General features: G+C 37.4%; 1 protein-coding gene and 1 long non-coding RNA gene across 2 annotated transcripts in view; one reads left to right on the forward strand and one right to left on the reverse strand.

Annotated features, from left to right (window-relative positions):
- Positions 1-9,568, reverse strand: part of LOC140596080 (uncharacterized) — a 40,677-nt gene extending 31,109 nt beyond the window's left edge. The window contains exon 1 of the long non-coding RNA XR_011998119.1: positions 9,393-9,568. This is a non-coding gene — a long non-coding RNA (uncharacterized lncRNA). The remainder of the gene's footprint in view (positions 1-9,392) is intronic.
- Positions 9,569-10,748: 1,180 nt separating this feature from the next.
- GC (GC vitamin D binding protein) overlaps positions 10,749-22,483 on the forward strand; it is a 34,433-nt gene continuing 22,698 nt past the window's right edge. The window contains exon 1 of the mRNA XM_025985091.2: positions 10,749-10,985. Within this exon, the coding sequence (XP_025840876.1) occupies positions 10,928-10,985 (58 nt within the window). The 5' untranslated portion in view covers positions 10,749-10,927. The remainder of the gene's footprint in view (positions 10,986-22,483) is intronic.

The raw sequence follows: 22,483 nt of genomic DNA on the forward strand, positions 1-22,483 counted from the left end.
CAAGTTCAGTAGATTTTCTTCGGAAAAAAAAAAGTTTCTTCATTTGTTATATACCCTTAGAACCATTCCTAGATACTTTCACCAGTTTCCCCGGGGGAACAAGTCCATGGTGTTCCTCCTACTATCATGCCAAAAGAACTACATCTTCTCTGGGGTGATGAAAATGTTCTAAAATTGGATATGATGATGGTCACCTGACTATCATAAAACCATTCTATACTAAAAACCATTCAATCTTATACCTTAAATAGATGAACATTGTGAAATTTAAATTACATCTCGGTAATTTTGCTATAAAAAATATATGAGGTTTACCAAAATGTGGCTACTGTATTGAGAAGGCAAAAGAGAATAGAGGTCAAGCAGTGCTAAAATCTTCCAGATCCCACACTCAGCTAGTCGAAAGACTTCATCACCACCTTTGTAAACATCAAAACACTGGCTAAGACACTAAAAAGACTACACTCTAGACATACAGACCTAATTGGAGAGTAAGATCTACTCCAGATCCATCTATACAGAACCTAATATCCAAGTCCTTACCAGAGCAATATAGGAGTTTGGAAGGGTTGATCCCTCTAAGTTACAGGAGTTTGGGAAACACCATGGCCTTCATTCATCCACTCGAGGGCAAAATTAAGTTCACATAATTTTAAGATAAAGTTGGCCAATAATTGAAGTGCCAGCTGAAAAACAAGTCAAATCTTTGTAGGACTATAATGGAATGCAGGGGGTTTTTTTATAACATATTCTTTTTTTAAGATTTTATTTATTTATTCATGAGAGACACAGAGAAGTAGAGACACAGGCAGAGGGAGAAGCAGGCTCCATGTGGGGAGCCCGATGTGGAATTCGATAGGTATCATTCTGGATACCAGACTTAGGACTCCAAGATCATACCCTGAGCCAAAGGCAGATGCCCAACCGCTGAGCACCCAGGTGTCCCTATAACATATTCAATAGTGTCCAGTATACAGTGAAAAAGTTACAACATATGAAAAGAAACAGAAAAATGTCACTGATGATCCAGTCATCAGTCAATAGAAATCAACTCTGAGATGGCCCACACATATTATTTAGTAGACAAAGACCACAAAAAGCTTTTGTTACTATGAAGGAATATTTAAAGAATAATATGCTTAGAGAATTAGGGTGCTGGGTGGCTCAGTCAGTTAAGTATCTGCCTTTGGATCAGGTCATGAGCCTGAGGTCCTGGGATGAAGCCTGCTTCTCCCTCTTCCTTTCCCTCTGTTTATTCTCTCTTTCTCTCAAGTAAATATATAAAATCTTTAAAAAATTGAAGAATTAAAGGCAAATAAGGTCTTAAGTAAACAGAAACTTAGTAGCAAAATAGAAACTATAAAAAACAGAAATTCTAAAGCTGAAAAAAATTCTAAATTCTTTGAATGAGATTGGAGATAAAAGAGTAATGAGCCTGAGGCTAATGAATTGAAATTATCCAAACTGAAAAACAGAGAGAGCAAAGGCTGAAGAAGCTGAATAGAATCTCAGAGACATATTCTCTGGGATAATATCAAATGGTCTAATACACCACTAGAAGCATGTGCAATTATAGTCCCACTGAAAAGAGTAGGGCAGAAAAGTTCTTAAAAAGTAATGGCTGAACAGTTCACAAATTTGATTAAAAACATTGACTTGCAGATATAACAAGTTCAATGAAACCTTATTAAGATAGATATAAAAAGAACCACACTGTACACAAAGGCTAGTGAAAACCAAAGGTAAAGTACTAATATTGAAAGCAATCAGACACACACACCATAAACAGGATAGCAATAAGAACTACTGACTACTTATAAGATGTAAAGTGTTACATAAAGGACATACTGAAAAAGGAGTATTTATAAGAAGTAATAATTATAAGTCTATATGTATACAACACCAGTTTCAAAGTTTAAGAAGCTAAAAAAAAGTGCAGAAATGTAAGAAGAAAAAATTCTTAGAACCGGAGATGGTAACATCCCTATTTTCTTGCCCTTTCCAACTTCCTTCCAGAGGCGGCCCACATTTTGGGGCTCATGTCCCCTTTCCCTTTTGAAAGTCAACAATCACATTATTCCGATCTCTGCTTTCCCCCTCACATCTCTTCCTAACCTTTTCTAATCTGTTTTATTCTTCCATGTTTAAGGGACTCTTGTGAGTTCTTTGGGCCCACCTGGATAATCCAGGAAAGTCTACATATACCACAGTAATCTGATTAGCAACCTTAATTCCCCCTTTCCATGCAGTATAATCTGTTTACAGTTTCCAAGGATTAGGATGTGAGCATCTTTGGGGTGGGGAGGTGGAGATAGGAGAATTATAGGCATATCTTGTTTTATTAAGCTTTGCTTTATTGAGCTTTGCAGATATTGTTTGGGTTTTTTTGTAAACAGAAATCGAAGGTTTGTAGAAAACCTGCATCAACAAGCAAGTCGATCATTGCCATTTTTCTTTTCTTTTTTTTTTAGTGCCATTTTTCAAATATTTTCTCACTGTCTCTGTGCCACATTTTGGTAATTCTCATAATCACCAATTTCAGACTTTTTCATTATCATTGTATTTGTTATAATGATCTATGATCAGCGATTATAAGCTGCTAAAAGCTCAGATGGTGGTTAGCACTTTATTTTTTAGCAATAAAGTATTTTTTATTTAAGGTGTGTACATTTCCTTTTAGACATGATGCTATTGTACACCTAATGGAGTACACTATAATGTAAACAATACTCATATACATTGGGAAAAAATTCATTTGGCTTGTCCTATTGTGATATTTGCTTTATTGGAATGTGGGTCTGGAATGAAATCCATAATATCTCAGAGGTATGTCTATATTCTACTTGTTATAATTAATTTCTCAAAATTTCCTATTTATTGACATTCTAGTCCCCCCAAAATAAATTCATGAAAACCAAGATAATATATTTCCCCCAAGTAGAATCTATTAGGTTATCTCTTAATGGTTACAATATGATCTTGGAAATGTCAAACTCTTGTAATATAATTTAAATATGAATTTCATTTACTCAAATTACCAGCCTTTCCTCTTTAGAGTCCTACTTATTAGAGAATGTCTGGAAGGCAGCATTAGAAACTCTTAATGAAGGTTAACACAGGCTATATTAACACTTATTCTATTTTTGAGGACTTCATTTTAAGAAAGTATTTAAAAAATGTGGAAAAGAAATATTTACATTTTGGGCATATCAATCTGCACTGTTCAAAATGGATATTTTACTCTAAAGGGGCCTATTTTCTTATTCTTTCTTTTTTTTTTTTTTCATGATTTATTTTAGAGAAAGAGCACATGAGCCAGAGGGGCAGAGGGAGTGAGAATATCAAGCAGACTCCCTGTTGAGTACATAGCCTAATGTGGCACTCAGTCTCACAATCCTGTGACCAGGGCCTGAGCCAGAACCAAGAGTTAGACCCTTAACAACTGAGCCATCCAGGTGCCCTTTATTTCATCTTCTATTTTATCATTAATCTCATTGTCAACCCCTGCCTCCTTCTCTATAAATGATGCAAAAATATGTTTTTCAATGTTCCCCAAAAAGTAATTTCAGTTGTTAAAACTTGGGCCTGTTTTCACAAATTATTTGGCACCATTACTAGAAAACAGTTGAGCAAGAAATCATTATAAAGTGATTTCTTCTTCATAAACTGAACGTAGTCATCACTTTTTCTTAGGTATTCTTAGCTGGCAGTTCCCTAGTCAGAACTATAGCTGTAGCAGTGGTGACCACAGAATTACTCATTCTATCGAGCAACGAGGCACACAGAGTTGTAGCTACTTGTCTAAGGTTGAGGCGATCTCATATTAACCTTGTTCCAGAGATTTTTTTTTATCTTTACTTTCCCAAGCAGAAGACAAAATTGATTGCTTCTAGTCTAAATACACATTTTTCTTAAATATCTGATGTTCTCTTCAGTGATTATTTCTTTATGGACATATTCTTGGGAAAGTTATGATTATTTGCCAACTCATCATGTAAAACTTCTTAAACTACAGACTTAGAACCATGGTAGAAGTTAATAATTTCAACTCAAATTTTCCTTTTAAAATAAATCAAGCCATTTTGCTTAATAAACCTATGTGTATTTGTGAGATTTTTCTAACTCCTGTACTCTGTTGAATATATAATAGCCTCTTGTTTAAAATACACAATGAGTCATTTGTAGATTTGCACAAAAGTGCAAGTGAAATATGAATGAATTGACTTGTTCATATTTTATCTGTATTTCAATGAGCAAAAACAAATTATAGACTTCTATCATAGTCTTTAATTTTAAAACAGAGTTGACAAACTCACTAGATACTTTAATTGCTCCATGAAACTAATGATTATTCTTCAATAATTTACAATGATGTGTTTCTGTGCTAGCTGTTGTGAGTGCTTAGGTGAACTAGTGCAGCTGGAGTAAGAGCACTAGGGGGTGAATGGCACAGTGCAGGAAAACTCAGTGGGCAACGTGGAAATTCAGGTCTCTTCTGCACTCCAGAGTAATAGTCACCAACTTTGCTTAGGCCAAAAACCAGGGGGCTCACCTCTGACTTTTTCTCCCTGGGTCAGTCACCCCTGATTCTCTCTCCTAAATAGTCTCCTTATCCCGCGGCCGGTACCACAGGCCTAGCGTCTTGTCTTCTCTTGCCTGAACTCCTGAAGCAGCCTCCAAACTGGCCTTGCTGCATCTACTCTGATCTCTTTTGCATTCTCCACATACTCACCCCTCAACACATTTGCTATTTTGTTTTCATCATTGGCCTTCCTAACTAGATTAGAAGGTCCCTGAGGACCACAGAGATCTGCGTGCCATGGTAACACCAATAACTTTGCATGATACCTGTCAAAAAGTGATGTTAATTAAATATAGGTTAAATATGTGAAAGGCTTCTTCTACTTAAAACCAAGAGAGCAGACAGAAAATAGAGTAAAAGCTCTTCCAAGGAAAAGAATGGGAACAAAGATCTTTGAAGATGCAGCAATGCCACATGCTCAGTGAACCACAAGCAGTTCAGTTGTACTAAATTTTAATATGCAACACAAAGAGTACCTTACAAAGGTGCAAAGCATATAGTCATGAACTTTAAGTACAGGCAATTAACTAAAGGGTTATAAGTAGGGAGGTAATAATATGGTTCATTTACATTTTAGATAAATGATGGCAAGAGAGGGAAAATCGATCTAAGGTCCGTTAGAAAGCCTTTAATTGCAAATGATGGAATTGCAGCTTGAATAAACTTAAAAGTAAAGAAGGAGATTATAAAGCTAATGGAATTTCTCATGGGAGTCAAGAACAGGAAAATGGTCCAGCTATAAAGAATACCCTGCAGGAAAAACAGAGGTTTCCCCCTAAGGTCAGGAACAAGACAAGAGTGCACACTTTCACCACTTTTGTTCAATATAGTACCAGATGTCCTAGTCACAACAATCAGACAACAAAAAGAAATAAAAGGCATCTAAATCATCAAGGAAGAAGTAAAACGTTAAGTATTTGCAGACGACAGCATACTATATATAGAAAACCTGAAAGACTCCACCAAAAAAGCTACCGAAATTGACAAATTCAGCAAAATCTCAGGATAAAAAAAAATGTACAGAAATCTATTGCATTTCTATACAACACTAATGAAGCAGCAGGGAAATTAAGAAAACAATCCCACATATGACTGCACCAAAAACAATACTATACCTAGGAATAAACCTAACCAAAGAGACAAGCGACTCATACTCTGAAAACTACAGAACACTAATGAAAGCCATTGAAGATGACAAAAAAAAATGGAGAGACATTCCACGCTCATGGATTGGAAGAATATTGTCAAAATGTCTATACTACCCAAAACAATACACACATTTAATGCCATCCTGATCAAAATACCACCAGCACTTTTCACAGAGATAGAACAAACAATCCTAAAGTTTGTGTAGAACCACAAAAGACCCAGAATAAGCAAAGTAATTCTGAAAAACAAAAGCCAAGCTGTATGTATCAATTCTAGACTTCAAGTTACATTACAAAGCTGTAGTGATCAAAACAGTAGGTACTGTCACAAACAGACCATAAATCAATGGAAAAGAATAGAAAACACAGAAATAAACCACAATTATATGGTCAATTAATCTTTGAAAAAGCAAGAAAGTATATCCAACTGGAAAAACAATCTCTTCAACAAATGGTGTTGGAAAAAACTGGACACTTACATGCAAAAGAATGAAATTGAACCACTTATACTATACACAAAAGTAAACTCAAAATATACTATGCACAAAAACTCAAAAATAAACACATGTAGGATTCAAGACCTACATGTGAGACCTGAAACCATAAAAACCCTAGAAGGGAGCACAGGCAGAAAGGTGTCTGACATCAGCCATGGCAACAGTTTTCCAGATATGGCTCATGAGGAAAGGGAAATAAAAACAAAAGTAAACTATTGTGACATCAAAATAAAAAGCTTTTTCACAGAAAAGGAAACAATTAACAAAACTAAAAGGCAACCTCCTGAATAGGAGAAAAATATTTGCAAATGACATATCTGATAAGTGGTTAGTATCCAAAATATATAAAGAATTTATAAAACACCAAAAAAAACCCTCAAAAAATGGGCAGAAGACATAAACAGACATTTCTCCAAAGAATACATACAATATAGATGGCCAACAGATACAGGAAAAGATGCTCAACATCACTCATCACCAGGGAAATGCAAATCAAAAACTACAATGAGATATCACCTTACACCTGTTAGAATGGCTAGAGTAAAAAACACAAACAGGTATTGGCAAAGATATGGAGAGAAAGGAACCTTCTTGCACTGTTGGTCAGATTGCAAACTGCTACGGCCACTCTGGAAAACACCATGGAGTTTCCTTGAAAAGCTAAAAACAGAACTACCCTATAATCCAGTAATTGCACCAGCAGATATTTACCCCCAAAATATAAAAACACTAAAACATAAGGATACACATACCCCTCTATGTTTATACAGCATCATTTATAATAGCTAAATTATGGAAGCAGCCCAAGTAGTCATTGACAGATGAATAGAAGAAAGAAGATGTGATATATACATTGGAATATTTTTCAGCCATAAAAGGAATGAAATCGTGCCATTTGCAATGACACCGTTATGAGCAAAATAAGTCAGAGAAAGACAAATACCAAACATGTCACTCTTATGTGGAACTTAAGAACCAGATAAAGAGGGAAAAAAGAGACAGATGCAAACCAAGAAACAGACTCTTAACTATAGAGAACAAACTAATGGTCACCAGAGGGAATGTGGGTGGGGAGATGGATGGACTAGGTGGTGGGGATTCAAGAGTGTACTTCTGGTGATGAGCACTGGGTAATGTATGGAAGTACTGAATCACTATATTGTGCACCTGAAACTAATTTAACAATGCCTGCTAACTATACTGGAATTAAAATAAGAATTGGGGAGGGGGAGTACCAGGGGTGGCCTGGATCGCACGGTCAGTAAAGCATCTGACTTTGACTCAAGTCACGATCTCAGGGTCCTTGGACTGAGCCCTGCATCAGGACCCCCACTCAGTGGGGAGTCTGCTCATCCCTCTCCCTCTGTCCCTCTGCCTGCTGTGTTCTCTCTCAAATAAGAAAAATCTTTAAAAAAAAAAAAAAGCACATCCTGCAATGATGATCATATTCTATTCCTACTCTGCACATCACCTTTAAGGATAATACATACTTTATGCTACTAATATCTATCTATTCAGGTCATTCATTAGGGCAAGGTACTGATACTGCACTTTAATAGCATAAGAGAAGCTGAATTAAAAGAACAATCTGGCAAATAAAATCATTTTGAAAGTAATTTCTACTGTTATACTATAATGGAAAAGTCTAGCAGCCTATAGTAGCATAGAAATGTTCAAAATACAGCTCTGGGGATCCCTGGGTAGCGCAGCGGTTTGGCGCCTGCCTTTGGCCCAGGGCGCGATCCTGGAGACCCGGGATCGAGTCCCACGTCGGGCTCCCGGTGCATGGAGCCTGCTTCTCCCTCTGCCTGTGTCTCTGCCTCTCTCTCTATCTCTCTGTGACTATCATAAATAGATGAAAAATTAAAAAAAAAATTTAAAAAAAATACAGCTCTGGTAAATAGTATATGGTTTAAATGTTATTAAAGTATATGCAAAGTATATGGTTTAAATGTTATTAAATTTTATATGTTTAAATGTTATTAAATTTAATAACTAAATGTTATTAAAATAAGAAAACTGAGAAAGAAAGGCTTTGTCTCACAATTTTGCTTAGAACTAGATTTATTTAGGTAAAAAACCTACATTTCTTCCAAAGCCAATGGCAAGATAAACAGAAGACTACTTCAATTCAGTGTTTTTGTTTTAAGATTTTATTTTTAAGTAATCTCTACACCCAACATGGTGCTGGAACTTACAGCCCTGAAATCAAGAGTCACATGCTCTACCAACTGAGCCAGCTAAAAGCCCCAACTACAACTATCAATTCTTCACAGGCAAAACCACTCCTGCAAAATTCTATTGCTTAAATATTTAATAAATAATTCTTTTTAAACATCTATTTCAGTAATAAAATTAAGTTGCCATAACTGCTATTCTAACACATCAGATGTACTAGTCATTGCAACAAGGGACTTCTCATTTAAGCCAATTAGGATTATTTCTTCCCAAATTTTGAACTATTGTAAGCAATCAATATTTGAAAGATTAAGGAAACTTACAGAAATAAAATGGAGCAAAGGTTCATATATTTAGCTACTAGCCTATGAGAGCCAATTTTCAGTTAGAAAAAGATAGACTCAACCAAGAGAATGCATTTGGAAGCTGTGTAGAGATTGCTCAAGAGGACATCTAAATGAGATGTTGCAATTCTTGCTACATGTAGTTTGTCATTAAACAGAAATGGTAGAGGTTATTGCAAAAGCAGAGATAAAGTTATTTTTTTTAGTGAAAAAACAGACTGATCTTAAACCCTATAGCAAATTTAATGGGAAATAATATACTCTATCTTTGAATGAACTAACCAAAAGATGACTAAAATGCTGTTAAAAAACTATAGGAGTACATATGTTGTGTTATCTTAAAAATGGAAACTAATCTGTCAGATATTCTGAGCTCTGGGTTTCTCTTATTTTTAGACTCTTTGGCCCTCATTTAGAGTTGATTTCCAGATAATTTACAATAAGACTAAAACTTTTTCAAATTAAAGCAAATTCATAGTTTAGCCAAAGGAAAAGTTTAAAAGATTTTTAGTAGGCAGAAAGTTAATCTTTGAACAGTACAAAATATAGAGAAATATAAGGCTTAGACAAAACTTCCCAAGGTTACAGAGCCAATAAGAGCTGAGTAAGGATTTGATTTCAGAGTTTGTGTAGCAATCCTTACCTGACCCTTTTCCTGGAAAACAGGGCTAGACCCAGGCAGTGATCCCATTCCAGTGATGGGATGAATGATAACTGTGCCTCTCCTGGCAAGTTAGAAAACCTATCTGGGACTTGGTTCCCTCTTCTGTAAAGTGTTCCCTTGCCTGCATTCCATAAGGCCGCTATGAGCTCTCTCAACTTATATTATCCCAAAATATACTAATTTTATAGAATTCGTAGAAAACTTTTTTTTAAGATTTTGAGAGCAAGCACAAGCCAGGAGGAGGGGCAGAGGAAGAGGGACAAGCAGACTCCCACTGAGCAAAGAGCCTGAAGCAGGACAGAATCGATCCTGAGACTCTGAGATTATGACCCAAGCTTAAGGTAGATACTTAGCCAACTGAGCCACCCAGGTGCCCCCACAGAAAGAACTTTAAATGAGCTCTGGGGAATCCAAGACCTGCTACTAGTTTTTATGATTTGGAGCAAGTCATTTACCACCACCACCACCACCACCACCACCATCCTAGTTATTTGCCTCACTTCAAGTGTTATTTTTAATACGTATTAAGATAGTGTGTGGATGGCTCAGTCATTTCAGTGTCTGCCTTCAGCTCAGGTCATGATCTTGGGTTCCTGGGATGAAGCCCCACACCAGGCTCCTTGCTCAGTGGGGAGTCAGGTTCCCCAGCTCCCTCTACTCTCCTCCTTTCATGCTCAGTCTCTCATAAATTAATAAAATAAAATTTAAAAAATATTAAAATAGGTCAATGTTTCAAAAAGTAATAGCACATAATGTACTATCCCACCATCATCAATAAAATTTTACAACATTAAGATTATGGAACTAGGCAACTGCTATAAATTGGCTTCTCAGGGCAGCCCGGGTGGCTCAGCGGTTTAGCGCCGCCTTCAGCCCAGGGGGTGGATCGAATCCTAGGTCAGGCTCTCTGCATGGAGCCTGCTTCTCCCTCTGCGTGTGTCTCTGCCTCTCTGTCTCTCTCATGAATAAATAAATAAAATCTTAAAAAAAAAAATTGGCTTCTCATGTCCCCACCACACTGCCTTAGAACTTAAATATATCTAATCTTCAGTATTTTAAGGTAATCCTTAATTTGAAGGAAATTTGAAGAAAGAAAAACAGACCAACAAAAACCTCCAGGTTTCCATTTATGTATGAGAAGGATAGGGAGGATCCAAAGACACATAACCTTATAAGGGGAAGGGGAGGGAAATGTGCCAATTAATATATTAAGTCAATTTTAGTAAAAAGCAGCAGTGAGAAAAAAAACTCTATGTATTCCCTGACTCTTTTGCAGTTTGACAAAGTTAATGATTAATATCACTTACATTTTCCCCCAGGATGTCTATTTGCCTTGATTGATATTATTTTATCTCTTGTGGGCCAAGGATGATGCCCTTGCTTTTGTGTAGAGATTAATAATTGATTAGTTCATAGTCAAGAATTTTAGTTAAAGGGAATTCGTTACTTTGAGCTGCTACTTTTTACTGGGTAACGTACAGGAGACGGGAGTTACAGAACTTGCCAGCAGAAAAATGAAGAGGATCCTGGTTTTTCTGTTTGCTGTAGCATTTGTGCATGCTCTAGAAAGAGGTAAGAGCTTCCAGTACTGTGATCATTTATAAGAGCTCTTAGTAGTCTGGATTTTCTAATATTGTTTTTAAAAGTTATATAAAAGATGAAGAACAGAGAGTTGTAAGCATCAAAGAGGCACTTATCTGAGCTCAAATGTGGCATATAGCATTGAATTGGAATGTGCAAGAAATCAAGAACCTCATAAAAGGAAAATCATAATTTTTCAATTATCCTTCCCTGCTTTTTTGAAAACCAAGATCTGGAGGGAATTGCTTGAAATTAGAAATTTTTTTGGTTGTTAAAAGATAATGCTAATGGAAGTTGTGGTCCATTACTGTGCATTGCCCCCACCCCCACCCCCACCCCAGACTTCAAAGATTTATTATCTTTGAGAGCATAATATAACTTATCAATGATGCATGAAGTCAGCTAAGATCCTTGATCCTCTTCAAGGAATTCTGTGTACATGTAATATTTGAAAATGCATCATAGTTTCTAAAAGATCCCACATGAAAGAATTTAATAGATATGAAACCTGACCATCAAGATAATTAAGCTATATATTTCATTAATATTTTTCAAATGGTGTCTTCATTTTGAGCAATGTGTAAAAAACTTTTCAAATGTTACAAGCTAAAATATGTGAAACAACTTCATGAGAAGTTCCCAAGCTGCAAAATCCATAATCTGTTCCAATTTACCTTTCTAGCAAACTCTTTAATGCTTATAAGGAAATCTGCATTCATCTTGCTTTGGATAACAAACTTCCATCTAGGGATGTCAGTGAACAGCCTCACCCAAGTCACATGGTAATATCCATATCAGTAGCAGAAGGTGTATCCCAGAAATTGTCTCTTACTATGACATTAATTAGTTTATTGCTCTTCTTTTTTAGATTAATTTTTCCTTGATCTTTTGTCATTCGAGTTATTTCAAATTTTAAGTTACTCACTTATAGATTCTTAAGCAAGCTAGGGTCCTTATATTAAACTATGAAGTCTGAGAAATAAATAAAATAAATTGTGTCCTTTTTAAGATCTCTGAATAAGCCAACTCCTAAGAAACCCTGAAAGCTTACTCCTTTGCCCACAGCTTCCTTGGTGGAGATCTGGGCCTGAAAAATTCTACTGAAATAGGTTCAGCTCAAGATCTTCCAAACACAGAAGATCTACTAGTGGCAAGGTCCTGGGATTATGTGTGGATGCCATAGCATGGGGCATGAGTCATTTCGAACTGCTGACTCAGTAAGTGTAAATTGGCTTCACCACCAAGGATTTTAAGTGTCCTCTGGAAAACAATATTCTGCACCCTCTTGACATCATTCAGGACTCTCTCAGATTCTGATGAATTGGATGCTAAAAACTACAATTCAGCTTCCTTAAAGGTCCAAAACTTCACAATCAGCTTCAATCAGATAACTTAGGTGTCATAGATCAGATGACATCCTGAGATATAAAATACATTTGTAAGTAATACATGTCCAATATTTGGGAACAGTAGTCCTGAGACATCAGTCCTCTATTCTATAATCTCTGAGTATGACCCAAATGACCAAGTCAATGATTTACCTGGAAGCTAGGTGTACTGATTCCTGGCAGAAAGTTACAAAGTATATAGATTAAAGGAATTGCGAGGAGGTTTGGATTGTAGGGGAGGAGTTTGGGTCGCAGTTCTTTCTGCCTATTATATATAGGTCTAGAGAGTGGACCAACAATCCACAGTATGTATCCAGAACATCTTTTTGAAAGTGTATTTCATTTAAGACTCATCTTGGAAAAGTTTCTGTGGCCAAACACATTTAAGAATGAAGCCATGCATTAGCCCTTCTTGGTGGGTTTAGGATCAATGTCTTTGTTATCCTAAAAGTTATGAGAAGTCATACAAGAAAGAAACGTTATTTAACCTAGTTTCCCAAACACATGGCTCTTTCCTAAAATGCTCAGAGCCCATGGAAGTGTTCTTTGGGAAACCTCAGGTTTAAGATGGATATTGCTGTAGCTTGACATGAATATCGTCTCCAGTCATGCCAGTCCTCTCCTATCTAATGGCACTGGAGATTCAGTTCATAAGCCCTTGGTACATCTTGGAAGATAAGGGCTTTACCAAACATGCCAAATCTGGAAGGAGACATAAGAAAATATCCACTTTAGCTATATCATGAGAAGCAAGCAATCTGTGTGCACCAACTGCCTCTCCACTTAGTTTCTTTTCTCAGGACTCAAATCTAAAATGTCATCTTTCCCAGGAAAGCAGGAAGGCTGCTGACACAGCTACATGATTACTAAGGAAATAATACTACAGGAAATAAATCTCTGCATTTTATGGGAGCTATTGGCACTAAAAGGATATTATGAACATTTTCCTTTTTGCTTTAAGCATTGCATTCTCAGCATCCGTATTGTTACTTTGTAGGATATCAAATAGCAAGAAGAAAGTAAGTCCTTTGGGTTGGTGGGTAAGCTGCATTTTTCCTTCTCTCTCTCGCCTGTCAGCCCTAGACAATATGGGTTATCCCAAACTCACCAGTCACCACTGAATCACTGTTTTCTCTTTTCTACAAGTTGCCCCTTCATTAGCAGCCATACTAAAAACAAATTGCCCTAAGTTTGATTTAGGAACATAGTTGTACAGAATGCAAGAGAAGTAGGTATCTTCTCTATTTTCTCAGAGAGGTCTTTACATCCTCTCTACAAAATCTATATAATGGTTATTGAGGGAGTGACCTAGGATATGAGATCTACATGATGAAAAGACAGCCATGCAGAGATCTAGAAGAGTGTTTCAAGCTGAAGGAACAGAGGTGCAAAAGTCCTATGAACAAGCATGGCTTGATTCAAGTTCACAAAGCATCGAGGGTAAAAGCACAAAAGAGGCTTAGCCAGGATGGAAAAGGAGGAGCTGCTAAAGTTACAGAAATAGCTGACTTCATCATCAAAGGCAATGTTAAGGTCCCTGGGAGTCATTAGCACTGTGACACTCCACCACTGTAACGTATAATGCCAGGGATGCACTCACCATCATGTGTATAGTACAGGCTAAAGATGCAGGCCTTTAAAGGTCATGAGATTAATCTAGGAGTAATAAATAAAGAATCTTTAAGAGGCATTGATTACCCTTCTCCCTGGGTATTTATGGCCTCTTAAACTCTTTATTATGCCCAACTACCCCACTCTGTTTCCCCACCACCACCACTCCGGTTCACCCTGCATCAGCCACAGACCCCTACACTATCCCACACACTACACTCTGCACCTAAGGGCCTTGCACTAGCCCCACCCCCAGCAGATCCCCCTAACATCCACATGGCTCCCTTCCTCATGTCCTTCATGTGTCTGCTCCAAGTTCATGTACAGAAGAGCCTTCCCGGATCAACGTTTCTCAAATAGCACTGACATGCTATTCTCAATAGCATTTTTCTCTGTCCTCTCACCCTGCTTTATTTTTCTTTTAGGTATTCATCACTTTGCCTGGATCACCAGCTGTTCATATGTTTATCATAACAAATGTAAACCTAACCTAAGAACCTAAGCTCCATGAGATCAAGGAGTTTATTTTGTCCCTTGCTGATTCCCCATTTTAGAATACTACTTTCCATGTAATATGCATTCAATGATGTTTTTGCATGTAAAATCACAAAATTAGGATTGTTAGAGTATCTATCTTAGAAGGTAGTTTTGAGTATTTAAGGAAAATTAAATTTGAACTACAACACCTAATAGACATCTTTCTTATAAACAGTAAACTATGTAATTATAAAGGTTTATAAAGTATCCACTGTGAAGCATTGGTCTAAGAGTCTATGCACTGGATAAAAAAGACAATATTCACAATATGCCAGCATGTTCAAGATCTTTTGAATAGATTTCATTCATCATTACAACACCCTGATAAACGCACTTTAAAAGTGAAAGAATCTGTAGGAGGGAAGGTAAGTAGCTTATCCAAGGAAACCAAGCTAGTAAGTGGAAGATCAGAATTTTACAGAGATTAGTTAGGTTTACAAAGACAGTCCTCACCATCATGGCTTTGCTGCTGCTCAAGGGACAGATATCTGAACAATCTTTCAATAATCTAAGAACAAAAGAGAAAACTAAAACACTAGCACCAGTTTAGGGGGAGTTAAGTAAAATTCATGCTGCCTACTATGGTCATCTGAAACTGATCCAAACCGTAGCCCATCTGTACTACACGATCTGGCTCTGTCTTCTGACTTCCCTATTCTAGTACCATCACCTTGGAATTGTTTATGATCAATCCCGTAGAGACTTCCTGGATTTTATTGTATTCATTTTTGCTATCTATCTCCAATCATTTCAGTATTCTACCAATTTCATCCCTGAAATAGATCAGCCTTGTACAGAGCATCCTGCTATAGACAACCTCCTCAGAACTCCCTTTTGCCTCTCTCTTTTATCTCCTACATGTATCTAGTTCAAGGCCTGTGAACACTACCTCTCGTATCTACTTCATTTCCACACACTGTCCTTGTCCAAGCTCTTATTCCCCTTTACCTGACTATTGTCATGGCTTCCTAATCAAATCCCTACCTCCCATCTCTTCCCCAGTCAATTCATACTAAAATACTAGATTATCAGGCTTTGTATTGTAACTGAAATCCCCAAAAATGAACTGCATAAAAGTCAGGATCACTATTGAGAGATTAATGAAATGAGGAATCCTATAAGGATTCCATGGATCAGGCTGTCTGATACAAATCCACCCCAATTCTGGTCTCTCTTTAGAGCCACCTGCTGGTGACTTCAGGCTTAAATAGGAATATGTGGTAAGCAGAATAAAGGCCCTTCAAAAATGCCTATATCCCAAAGCCCAGAACCTATGATTAGGGTAGGTTACATTGCAAAAGGGAATTAAGAAAAAAAGTTGCGAATCAGCTGACCTTCAAATAGAAAAATAATGCCAGGTTATCTGTGAAGGGTCAATGTAATCACCAGGTGCTTTAAGGTAGAAGAGAATCAGCACAGATTCAGAGGAAGGTATGACTAAGGGAAAAAGAGAGATGAAAAATTGCTGGCTTTGAAAATGGACCTAAAAAATGTAGGCCACTTCTTGAAGTTGGAAAAGGCAAGGAAACAGAGGATCTCCTTGAGCCTCCAGGAAGCACGTAGTCCTAAGGGCACTTTGATTTTAGTCCAAAAGGAACTGTCAAACTACAAGATAGTAAATTTGTATTGATTAGACCACTAAATTTGTGGTAATTTGTTACAGTAGCAATAAAAGTCCAGTACAGTAGGCTTCTGAGTCCTGTGACAAGTTGAGACTTCCCAGAGAAAAGGAGCACTGAGCCAAGACATCTCAGTGTTGACAGGCTACCGTTTTATTTGCCAGATCCAGTGTGAGCGGGCCAGGAGATGACTGGGGTGCATGTTAACTAATTTCCCTGCTCTCTGGGAGTTTTCTATTTTTACCTTCTCTCCCATATTCCTCTCACCAGAAAGTAATTTAACCTACCATCTGCCAGAAGGACTGGAGCAAATCACGGGATATCCATACCATGAGGTTACAGAGTATCATGTATATCATTGGATTTTGCTATATGAAGTTGCTAACATGGAATGTTTATCATGTTAGACAGGAGATGTGCAAAGCATTTTCACTTAGATTAACATATTTCATAAAACAACCTTATGAAAAAGGTACTGCTGACCATCTTAAATCAAAGATTAGTCTTCCTTGAATCCCTCTACAGTAATATATTTTAAATAGATATCCCATTACCTAAAAAGTAAAACTCTGGCTACCAAGCATGTGTTAAAATCCATTATTTCAGTTTTCTTATTGGGCTACTCATTTTCCAAATAGGACTTGTGATTTTCTAACTTCATATGTCTCTTCAAGTTGTTCTCTCCACTTAAAAATACTTCTCCCAATTCATTTACTTCTGTTAAAATCCTGCCCATTACTCATGATCCACTTAAAGCAATAGTTTCTTTCATGAGGCTTTCTCAAAGCCCTCTTCCATTCTGAAGTTTTGGAATGCTTTGTTTCAATCTCCTCTATGGCAATGAGCACTATGGATGTTATATGCTTATCTCTACTAATAGACTTCAATTTCTTAAATATTGATGGCCTCAGAGTTTTTCGCATGGCACCTTTTTATTCTTATATTGCTTTAAAAACTAGGCCTGGGGGCGCCAGGGTGGCTCAGTTGGTTAAAAGATCTGCTTTCAGCTTAGGTCATGATCCAGACATCAGCATCCTGGGATAGAGCTCAGAGTCTGGCTCTGTGCCCAGCAGGGAACCTGCTTGTCCCTCTCCCTCTGCCCTTCCCCCTGCTCATGCTCCCTCTAATAAATAAAATCTTTTAAAAACAAACAAACAAACCCTAAGTCCTGCAACGCGTTCTAAATTTCTAAGTCAAGATGCAGAAGCTATCACCCTCACATATCCCAAAGGTGGGAGAAAGAAACTTGCTGGCTAATCTTCACCCCTGCAAAAGCATTTGTCAATAACAAGGTGAACAAGGTGCCCAACCTGTGAAGGGAATGGGAGGTGGAATGAGATGTACGGAGGAAGAATGCCTCCTTTAAGACTTTGGTGGGTGTAGCATTTATGTAGGTGACCACCTGCAGGGACCCAAGGTTGTTAAATTTGAATGAGTCTATGAGGTCATTCTCTACTGTAATTATAGTTTTTGGGCAACTGACCAAAACTGACCACACATCTCCTTTTTTTTTTTTTTAATTTTCAAAGTCTAAACTGAAGCTTTTTCTTCTAATGGAATCCTAAGATGTAAATTTAATTTCCTCTAGATGGTTTAATCTATAGATGTCATGTAGAGTTCTAGGTTTAGTACTAAAAGGATTGAATTTCTATTGATTCAAAGCCAGAAGACTGCATACCTGCCTGCAATCATTATCAATATGAAAAACCACATTAATGCTTTATGATGATTATGCTTTATGATGATTAATGCTTTATGTCAGTAGAAAAGAGAATTTTTAAAAAGCCTTAAAAATGAAATAAAGTATTAATTTGTCATTTCTCCATTGACAATGTTTCTAGTAATAAATCGGTAGTTTTCTTTAGCTTCAATAATTAGGGGAGCTTCCTAAATCAGTCCAGCAATGTGATATCAAATCTAGCCTGACCAGTTTGAATAGATACTACAAACCATAAAGTCAAACACACACACACACCTCAAATATACTGAGATTTTCTGACAGATAAGTCTATCGATGCATAATAGAAATGAAAATGCCAAAGAAATGAAGTTACAAAATACTGAATGCCCAACGAAACATTGAAAACCAAGGATTCTCCAGAACAAAATAGGAAAATAGTAACACAATGCAATTTCTAGCATTCTGTAGAAGCATGTACTCAATTCAGTGTTACTTAGGGTACAGCCACCACTCCTGGTATATAAACAACTTTTAGAGGAGATCAAAATTGTTTTAGAGAAATATTCTAACAGTAGTTAAAGCATTCAAAATATACTTTTTAACAAAATTTGCAACAAGATGGTAGTATCTTGTTATCGATCCCCACTAGATTGAACGTTCCATGAGGGCAGACATAGATGTATTTTGCTCTCCATTCTATATTTAATACTGAACCTGGTACAGAGCAGGTCTTCAAAACATATCTGTTGCACGTATGAATGCTGTTAGCTGTGTTGAGAGAGATGAAGTACATGAAGCAATAAAAATTTCCTGAAAATAAAGTTTTCAGAAGTCTTGAATTAGATACAACTTACCAGAATATTTCACAATACAGGTAGAAATGGGACAGGCTATTGCAAAAAGCAAAAATTCTGTTAATGAAATTTGTAAACATTTAGTGCTGAGGGGTCACTTGATGTGAACCTGATTTCACCAGAGTCACTGAGATTATGCCAATATTTACTGGGGTTGTATCAAAGTTCAGATTGTCTTCTTCATAAACACATGGAACATTAAAGAACAGACTGTCATTTACCATTCATTTGAGATAGGATTTAATTATATGAATCAAAGGGAGTTCAACTGGTATGAAAACATTCAGCAGTACTCCATGGAATAAGGAATCAATTTGTAATAATCACACTGCAAATTAACTTCAGTATTTGGTTTTTGGACCATGAGAAAATAATTAATGTATTTGCTAGGTTTGTAATCTATAGATCTCTGTAGATAAATAAGTTAAAAAAATTTAATCAGAAACATATTTTGAGTATTCCACCTGAAAGATACATAGTACAACAGCTTCCTCTACAGGTTATTTCTTTAAGAGATTTGTACCCTTATATTTTAACTCTAGACTTTCTCAGTGACTCTTTTGAGTTTCCTTCCTTGCTTCTGTCAACCCGAAGGCTGAATTTTCAGCAAAAATGATTCCCAAACCATTTTAAGTCATGTAGTTGATCGAGTTTCACCATTTTGCTGTTGTTATTTTGCATTCTAACTAAAGCAGTACCTAACACCTATGGATTCTAATGCATTTTAGTGCAAATACCAGTTGATTTAATTAAAGCTATTGAACAGGGGATAATGTGTGGTATCCAGTTATACTACGTTCACATATACTCCCATTCCCGTTACACAGTGAAACTTCTTTTTTGGTGAAGTGAGAGATCTGAATCTGGAAGGCTAGAAACAAAATATTTCTTTAAATGTTCATCATGAGTATACCATTTGAATATAGGCTCTCACTTTTCATGTTATTGAATGTTTGCAATCAAAGTAACAAAAATGACTTCTTTTTATAGGGAAACTTTGTTAAACAAAGTTAGCTTCTCTGCATTTAAAAGAGAAAAGTTATTATTGGGACTATTTTTTTGCAGTTTAAAACATAGTAAGCTGGGACACCTGTATGGCTCAGCAGTTGAGCATCTGCCTTTGGCTCAGGGCATGATCCTGGGGTCCCACAATCAAGCCCCACATCAGGTTCCCTGCATGGAGCCTGCTTCTCCCTCTGCCTGTGTCTATGCCTCTCTCTCTCTCCGTGTCTCTCATGAATAAATAATAAAATCTTTAAAAAAAATAAAATGCAGTAAGCTTTGGGCAGGGGGTGGGGCAGTGCAGGAAAGAGAAGAGATTCCATATAATTTCTTACTCTTTTTTTCCTACTTATTAGAGAGAGTGCATGCATGCATACAAGCAGGGGATAGGGGAGTACAGGGAGGAGAAGCAGTTTCCCCAATCCAGTGGGGAGCCCAACACGGGCTCAATCCCAGGACCCTGAGTTCATGACCTGAGCTGAAAGCAGACACGTAGCCAACTGAGCCATCCAGGCACACTAATTTCTTACTATTTCTAAAAGGAATGATTTTGTAATCCTTTGGATGTGATCTTACAGATCATAAGGATACAATCTTGTACTAAATTCAGGAATCTTTAATACATATGGTTATTTAAATTACACTTGATTATTTCCAGGGCAAAACAAACTCACTTCCTAAAAAAACTGTTCATTGTTTATTAGTCATGCCTATAATAAAGTTCTCGTATGTTGAACTAAGATCTACCACTAGCTGTTTTTCTTAGCTCTACCTTAGGAACAACATAAAATAACTCTATGGACATCCTAATGGTACATCCTTCACTATAGGAGGACAGCTCTCCCCTAATTCTTTCCTTCATGCCCTAATCGCCAGTCTCATTGAATACCATTAATGATTAATGGAAGTTTCTGGCATTATTTTGACCTTTTGAAACTGTGACAGTATCTGACCTTGTAAACTAGTCAATACATTCTAGAAGATGTACTAGATGTGAAGGTCCTCAGCTTTAACAGGTTCATTCCAAGTGGCTTTTCATGCTCCATTGTTAATTTTATCAATCTTGCTGTCTTATCCTGATTTCCTAGATAATGTGAGATCTGAACGTAGTTTCTTTCCCACCCTTTAGGATTATTTTTTAAAGATTTATTTATTTATTTATTCACGAGAGACACAGACTGAGAGAGAAAGAGACACAGGCAGAGGGAGAAGCAGGCTCCTTGCAGGATCTGGATCCTGCATCCCGGGATCACCACCTGAGCCAGGGGCAGACGCCCAACTGCTAAGACACCCAGGCGTCCCTCCCACCCTTTAGGATTTTGATGGAATGTGTAAATGAGGGGCTCACTTACACAAACTGCTGTTTAGGAATGTCTTTGTCCCTCAATTCTGAGTCTTCCCACAGCAGTAAAATACTCTGAGCACTCTACCTGAAAGATATAGGTGCAGCAGCTTCCTCTACAGGGAGTTTTTGTCAGAAATCTAACACATCCTAAAGAGAACATTTTCAAAAAGTTAAAAAAAAAAATTTCCTCCCAGCCTATATCCAAGCAGTATCCCCTCCACTCCAAACCTTTAAAGACCACAATCTACCCTGGCTTCCTTATGTTCCTGCTTTCAGAGCTGTAACTGTGGGAGGCAAAGGCACCATTGGAGGGGAAACGTCATGACAGAAGTTGCCATTTTATCACCTGAGATCGATTGCTTAATATTTAAAATCCAGGAAAAAAAACACTTACTAATCCTGAACACACTTAGAAACTGGACCATTTATATACTTCTTACATTTTTCCCCCAAAAGCTATATCATACAATGTTGGAATGTTTCCTAGACTTATTCGTATAAATGATGAATCAGGAAATAACACCATGGACTGCTTCCATACCTCCACCCTATCGTATCATGTAATAGGTATGTTGAACGGGTGGGTCTTAAAGAACTTACCTCCTCCTGTGGCAACTAGCTCTTCCCAACCACTTGAATGGACCTACGAGTAGGTTTGATGATTTTTCTGTTCACATAAAGAGGTCCTCTTGTCCTTTTGAACTTCAAAATAACTACCTTCTAGTAGTCAGGGAATGTCTGGTTTGTTTAGTAGCCAAACATGCGTAAGATCCTTTGAAGTTGAAGCTACTCCCCCCATATCAGTCCTGTTGCCTATGGTGGCAATAAGAGACATGTACACTTTTCTTCTCTGCCTGTTCTCTCCTCCTTCCTCCCCTTCTCTAGACTGCTTTTACCTCTTCCAAGGTTACCACAGGCAAGGGAGAAGCTAGCAGGAGAGGTAAGCAGCATAATTTCTGGAATCTCTTACATTCAACCAACACCTTAAGATTTTAAGTTGTCTCCTCTGCACAGAGGTGTCCACTACTGGCAGCCCACTGCTCTCTAGTGCCTACCCCCACTCCCAAAATTAAGACAACTCCTGGCTGTCTTGCTCTCCTGCTTGATCTACATCAGGTCTGTAGGCCACAGCACAGCTTCTCACTCAAATTTCTCACCCTTTGTTGCCGCCAGGCCACTCCACCAGCCCTTCTCACCCTCTAATATTCTCTAGTCTGAATCAGACACTTGTCATTGTACCCCAAACTCCAGCAGTCATCTATCAAGGCCTGAATGTTTTCCCTTAAGCCCTGCACCATGCCTGCAATGAAGGGAAGCACTCTCCACTCATTTCTCCAAACCCACTGCACAAGAAATTTTCTTGCTCAAAAATTACTTCTTGGAGAAAGTGGTGAAATTTCGATTTTTCCCCTCAGCTGAATTCCTGGCATTCCTTGATAGAATTTGGAGATG

This window comes from Vulpes vulpes, chromosome 2, assembly GCF_048418805.1.
Source record: "Vulpes vulpes isolate BD-2025 chromosome 2, VulVul3, whole genome shotgun sequence".
Taxonomy (NCBI): Eukaryota; Metazoa; Chordata; class Mammalia; order Carnivora; family Canidae; genus Vulpes; species Vulpes vulpes.